Source organism: Bison bison, unplaced genomic scaffold (assembly GCF_000754665.1).
Source record: "Bison bison bison isolate TAMUID 2011002044 unplaced genomic scaffold, Bison_UMD1.0 scf7180017864516, whole genome shotgun sequence".
NCBI classification, from domain to species: domain Eukaryota; kingdom Metazoa; phylum Chordata; class Mammalia; order Artiodactyla; family Bovidae; genus Bison; species Bison bison.
In genome coordinates, this window is record NW_011495069.1 from 9,205,308 (window position 1) to 9,211,904 (window position 6,597).

At 50.6% G+C, this 6,597-nt stretch overlaps 1 protein-coding gene across 1 annotated transcript; it reads right to left on the reverse strand.

Annotated features, from left to right (window-relative positions):
• Positions 1-567: 567 nt before the first annotated feature.
• On the reverse strand, positions 568-3,068 carry NR0B2 (nuclear receptor subfamily 0, group B, member 2). Its single transcript, XM_010830117.1, has 2 exons — positions 2,497-3,068; positions 568-1,533 (listed from the first exon to the last, which is right to left on the reverse strand). The coding sequence occupies exons 1-2, from the start codon at positions 3,035-3,037 to the stop codon at positions 1,292-1,294; spliced, it is 783 nt and encodes a 260-aa protein (XP_010828419.1). The 5' UTR covers positions 3,038-3,068; the 3' UTR covers positions 568-1,291.
• Between the last annotated feature and the right edge of the window lie 3,529 nt (positions 3,069-6,597).

Consider the following 6,597-nt stretch of genomic DNA (forward strand, 5'->3'; position numbering starts at 1 on the left):
TTGACCCTGAACTGGGTGATGTTCAAAATATTTAATGAACAGTGAGGCACAGACATTGACCAATCAGAATAGACACAAGCCATGCACTGAATGGAGCAGCCCTGGACGCCATGGCTGTGCCAAGCGTTGCCTCTCTAGGTGCTGGACAGGAGGATGGGTACCAGGCGAAGGGTGAGCACTGAGGGGCAGTGGGAGAGAATGCAGGGGGCCTTCAGGCAGTGGCTGTGAGCCAGCTGCCATGGGGATGCGTTTCAGACTTTAACAGCTGGTGTGGTAGCTAAACCTTGGTCTGCCTTGGCTTCCAAGCAGCCCCCAGGTCAGCCCTAACTGCCTTGCCCCTTCCCATCAGGAGAACAGGGGACCACTCCCCTCTGCTGCAAGAATAGGGGTAGTTCAGTTCAGTTCAGTCTCTCAGTCGTGTCCAACTCTTTGTGACCCCATGGACTGCAGCACGCCAGGCCTCCCTGACAATCATCAACTCCCGGAGTTTATTCAAACTCATGTCCATTGAATCAGTGATGCCATAGGGGAAGTGAATGATCCCAAATGGCAGAGATTCCCGTAAACTGTTTCAATTTGGAAATGGGCTGCCTCATTTTCCTTACTGGTGATTCTCAGTGAGGTGAGACGGAGGCTGGGGCAGGAGCAGAGGGAGGGATCAGCAGGGGATTTGAGGAACAGGGAGGGATACTCCTACCCCTTGATATAAAGGCAAGGATGTGTGGGGTCCTGAACTGATACTAACTCCTGGATCAGATCCATGTGAAATAAATCTCACCGCCAGAAATGAAATCACCGTCCCACCCTGAAAAGTCAAAACTCCAGTTTCCTGAGTTCTGGCTTCTGTGTCACTGTAGTTCCTTCCTCTTGGGCTCCTCTGACAGGCGGGGGACTCTGGAGATGAACCAGACCCTTCCACATGTACAAACTACACTGTCAGTTCCAGGGGTGTCACACCTTTTATTACAAAACCCAATAACTTAAGTCAGTTCTGTGCAAAGTCAGTAGAACTCCTGGCCCAGTGAGCAGTGGAAACTTATACCCTGCCCCAGGAGGGGACAGGAAGCTTGGCCCAGAGGTTCTGGAACCACCAAGAGCTGGCCAGACAGCTGGAGCACTGTGTCCAAACTGAGGAGGGACAGGGTGGGGTGTGGCTGAGTGAGGGCCCACCTGGCTGGGCTGGGGCCAGCTGCTCTGGGGAAGCCTCTGGGAGCACTGGGTCACCCAGGGGACAGCCAGGCCGAATCAGTGCTGCCAGCCTCCACCCAGGCCCTGCTTGGGCTGGAGAAGGTCAGCTCAGCAGAAGCATGTCTTCAAGGAGGTCCGCGATGTCAACGTCTCCAATGACAGGGCGAAGGAAGAGATCTCCAAGCAGGCTGGGTGGAATGGACTTGAGGGTGGACGCCGTGAGGAGGACACGCGCCAGGCGGCTTTGGCCTGCTGGGCACCAGGGCTCCAGGACCTCCCACAGCGCCTGGTGCGCCTCCTGCTGCAGGTGCCTGATGTGGGATGAGGCGTAGAGACCTGGCACGTCTGCGGGCAGAGAAGGCAAAGATGGCTGGTGAGTGGCCTACTCCAATACCACAGGGCAAGACTGGCCCAAGACCCGAGGCCACCAGCTTGGCGCCTTTGAGGCCCCATCACTACCTCCTTCATTTATTTTTCACTTCATTTATCCATCCACGGAGAGGCAGGATTGAACCATGGGTAAGACCCTGGGTGGCCTGGCTTTGAATCCCACACTGTCACTTATTAGCTGTGTGCCCTTGGGGAAATTTACTCAATCTCTGTGCCTCGGGTTCCTCATTGGTAAAATTGGAACAAATAATAGTACCTATCTCCTAGGCTTGTTATGAGGTTTAAATGAGCTAGTGTATATAAAACCTTTAGAACTCGACCTAACATACAGTAAATGTAATGCAAGTGTTTGCTATTATTATAATGAATTACTCTGATCATGCATTCCTTGGGGGCATTTTGATGAGGAATTCTCATCTAGGCGCCTTTCAGATCAAAAAGAAGGCTTCCTCTATTTGTTGTCCTGGCTGAAATTTACGAAGACTCCTCCCTCTTCCCCCCAACCGACCCCCATTTTCATTCCTTTTCTCTACGTGGTCTTTCTGAAACCACAGTTTCATCTTCAGAACTTCTCCATGCAGTCTGCTCATGAAGGCGTGCCCAAGGCATAGCTAGGTCTGCCCACCCTCCCCTCCCCTTCTTCAGCCCTAAGGGTCAGGGAAATTTCTTAGCAGAGCAGTAAGGACTAGATTCTGACATCAATAGACCTGAGTCCCCATTCTTTCTCTTCCCCTACCTGGCTGTGTGACTTTTCGCAAGTCACTGAGCCTCTCTGAGCTTGTTTTGCAAAATGGCTATTTGGAGATAATCAGGACCCAAAGGGATTTCAGTTGTTAAGTCCTTAGAATGTGTCTTTCCCGGCCTCAGCCCTGCCCCCCTCCAGCCTTGGCCCCCATCCAGGAGTGTCTGGGATCTCACCAGGGTTGAAGAGGATGGTCCCTTTCAGGTAGGCATATTCCTTGGGGCCCAGCTCCAGACTCCAGAAGGACTCCAGGCAGCACTGTAGCCACTGCACCTCAGCTAGCGAGGGCTGGGGCCGATCGGGCCGCTGGCTGCTGCCTGCCCCGTTGCTGGGCTTCTCCAGCAGGATCTTCTTGAGTATGCTAGGCATCGGGACCTCGGCCACCTGGAAGGTCACAGTGTCTTGGGCCAACCCCAGCAGGAAGAGGGGCCCCCAGCAGCCCCGCAGCAGCTGCCTCCGATCATGGTGGGGCAGCTGGCAGAAAGACGGCAGGTTCCTGAGGAAGGCCAGAGTCTTGGCCAGAACATCCAGGGCCTCCCGGCAGGTGCGATGGGGCGTACACAGCTGGACAGGCCGGTGCTGCCTGCACAGGCAGCGGCCGCGGGCTGGGGCCACAGAAGGCCGGTCCCTGACTCTGGGGCTCAGAAGTGTATACAGAATGGTCGGGTGGCCTGCAGCACCCTGGCACGGGCAGGGCCCTGGCTGGCTGGAGCTCATGGTCGAGGATCTGCTTCGCCTTCCTGCTGGCTCTCCCACCCTCGGCTTGGTGCCGTGGGTGCTATTTATATCCCCAAATGGGGGAGGGAGGGGGGAACCGCCCAACAACCTTGACTCCAAAAGTCATGTTCATTGAAAAAAAAAAAAAAGAAACTCACGCTGACCCTGGCAGGACCCAGGGGGAAGTGGTGGGGGAGGGAGCCTTGGGAGCTCCACGTGGCCCCGATATCACTTCAGTCAATGAAGCAGCGGGTGCAGGGCACAGGGCTGCCTGCCCGCTGGCCCCGCTGCCCTTTATCAGATGATTCAAGTGGATAAACAGGGTCATTAACCCAGGCTGTACCAGGGCACCAAGGCCTCAGGTGCACAATCAGCAGGTGGCCATGGCAGGTGTCCCTATTGGTGCCTGCAGGACTTGCGCTCAGCAGGGGAGCCAGCCCCAGAGCCGGATGAGCCTTGAACGCAAGGCCCAACCTGGAAGCGCCTTATCACTTGCTTGTTTGCCTAACCTTGAGGCCCTGCTCCTGTTGTCAGTAAGGAACAGGCAGCAGGGAAGGGAGCCAGGATCCTGGGGGAGCTGGGAAGACTTTGCCTGGCTGTGCAGTCTAGAAGGAGGCCCCCTTCCTCGGACCCCAAGTTCTGGGTGGCGGGGAGGCCTGCAAAAATAAGGTCCTTAAGAACTCTTTCTCCCCAGCCTGGATTCCTGGACCTCTTGAAGGGCCCTTGTCTTCTGAGAAGCCCTGGCAGAATGATGGTGAAATACTACTGTTTATTGAGCACCTACTATGTGCCAGGCACTTTCCACTCTAATTTTCAGAGCTTCCTTCTGAGGCAAGATTCTTACTTTTTGAGACTCAAAGAGGTAAAGTGACTTGCCCAAGTTCACATCACTAAAAAGAGACAGAGTCCAGATCAGTCTGACTCCAAAATCCTTACTTGTTCCCCTGGACCCACTGGGCCAGTTGTGCAGCCAGAGCTGGTGACGACCTGGGCCCACACCTCACTGCTGCAGATGTTGCCCACTTATGATCTGGGCAGAAACGTTGCTCTGCAGCCAGCTGCATGGCTCCTCTGTCCCCAGGCAGCTGTCTCGGATGCTGGGGCCCGGGTCGTGAATGCTGGTGGCAAGGTCCTTGGCTATGTCAGGTCTGTGGACCTTGGCAAGCCCAGCCTGGCAAGCCTTCTGCTGACACACTGTTGGGCAACCATCGCCACCCCCGACATCCTCTCCTGGCTCTCTCTCTTCCCAGTTGTGTGACTGTGGGCCGAACCCCAGATCTCTGTGGGCCTCAGAGCGTCACTCAGGACAGTGCCTGCTTGCAGGGCTGTGCTGTGAGGACAAAGTGAGGCCCTAGGTGTCAAACTCCAAGCACTTTCTGGCATACTGGAGGAGGACTTTGCTCCCCCCTTCCCCTGACTGAGGAACTGAGGCAAACAGGCCCCACGGACAGGCACGCATCTTTCATGCAATTAAAGTCGCATAATAATCTTTTTAAAAAAGCACAAGTAGATTTTGATAAATTATAATTAGGTTGATCACCTAGGTTTAATGTCAAACTAAGGACATCAATTTTATGGCCACACACACATACTAAAAAAGCTGCTCTAAGATGCTGGGCGAAGCCCTAGCCATGTGTTCACATGATCATACAATTGTATAAAATTTGTGAAAGTGGACCTTTTTGGAAATCGCATAATAATCTTAATTCTTGCGCTTATAAACTTCATTTAATGCCCTTATATCTTCCTATGTCTTCACAGCATTCCCTGGAAGGAGAGTCTAGAGTTAGATGAGCTAGGTCTAAACCCTGCTTCAGCACTTGGCTGAGCGACCTGGGCACGTCACTTCATGCTTCTGTGCCTCAGCTTCCTTACCTTTAAAAGAAAAGCCACTCGTGAATATTGGTTTTATGGGGACTGAAACTCATACAATTTTGTAGGGCCTTCTTTAAGAGTAGAAAAATCAGTTGTGAAAGTGAACATTTAATAAATGAAAAAACAAGTTAGTATAATTTATAAACTAAAATAAGCTGACCAAAAATACAAACATCACAAACCCAGGAGAACACCAAAGTACTTTTACTGATGAAGTGCCTGGAAATAAGAGCCAACATATTTTACGTGCACACTCTTTACTCATCTCGTCACATGTTAGTGATATTTATTTTGAAGCTAATGCAAACACAGAAAAGTTGTTGGGACTTCCCTGGTGGTCTGTCCAATGGTTAAGACTCTGCTTCCACCGCAGGGGGCGTGAGTTTGATCCCTGCCAAGGAACTAAGATCCTGCCTGACACAAAAAGGTTGCAAGTATAGTACAGGGAACTTTTCTTACCTTAAATAATTTGAAAGTAAGTTGCCAACCTGAGCCCCAGCACCCCCAAATACTTTAGTGTGCAATTCCTACAAACAAGGGCATTTTCCTATACTACGTAACAATCAACATAAGGAAACAGACATTGAATAAAGCCAGGAAATTAACATCTAATTTCATTGAATAACATCAGGAAATTAATACCTAATCTCTAGTTTTTACCTTTTAAATTTCATCAAATGCTCCAGTGAAATCACTGTAGTAAAAGGACTCAGTCCAGAATCACACGTTGCAATTCTTCACCATGACACTTCAGCCTCTTGTTGTTTAGCTGCTCAGTTCTGTCTGATTCTTTGCAACTCCATGGACTGTAGCCTGCCAGGCTCCTCTGTCTACTAGATTTCCAGGCAAGAATACTGGAGTGGGTTGTCATGCCCTTCTCCAGGGGATCTTCCCTACCCAGGGATCGAAACTGCATCTCCTGCATTGCAGGTGGATTCTTTACCGCTGAGCCACCGAGGAAGCCCCACTTCAGCCTCTATTGGTCAGGAAAACTTATCCTCAGTCTGTCCTCCCCTTTTCACAGTCTTGACACTTTTGAAGAGTTGTTATTTTGTAGCATGGCTTTCAATTAGGTTTTGTCTGTGGCTTTTTTGTGATTAGACTCAGGTTAGTATCCTACTAGGACTGTCCCTGGAAGTGATGCTGTGTTCTTGATACACCCTGATATATCAAGGAGGACCTATTTCCATTTGTCCCAGGGTTCGTTCACTTTGATTACTTGATTAAGGGGATTTCTGCTAGACTTTCCCATATACCAGTTACTCTTTTCCTCTTTGTAATGAATCAGTATCTCTTGGGGAAGTACTTTGAAACTAGATTGGTCATAACTTTCCTTCCAAGGAGTAAGTGTCTGTTAATTTCATGGCTGCAATCACCATCTGCACTGATTTTGGAGCCCAGAAAAATAAAGTCAGCCACTGTTTACACTGTTTCCCCATCTACTTGCCATGAAGTGATGGGACCGGATGCCATGATCTTAGTTTTCTGAATGTTGAGCTTTAAGCCAACTTTTTCACTCTCCTCTTTCACTTTCATCAAGAGGCTCTTCAGTTCTTCACTTTCTGCCATAAGGGTGGTGTCATCTGCATATCTGAGGTTATTGATATTTCTCCTGGCAATCTTGATTCCAGCTTGTGCTTCTTCCAGCCCAGCATTTCTGATGATGTACTCTGCATATAAGTTAA

Coding starts and splice junctions, on each gene's coding strand:
- NR0B2 (XM_010830117.1), bottom strand. CDS start 3,037: ATGAGCTCCAGCCAGCCAGGGCCCTGCCCGTGCCAGGGTGCTGCAGGC. Junction 1,534..2,496: donor GACCATCCTCTTCAACCCTG/GTGAGATCCCAG, acceptor CTCTGCCCGCAG/ACGTGCCAGGTCTCTACGCC.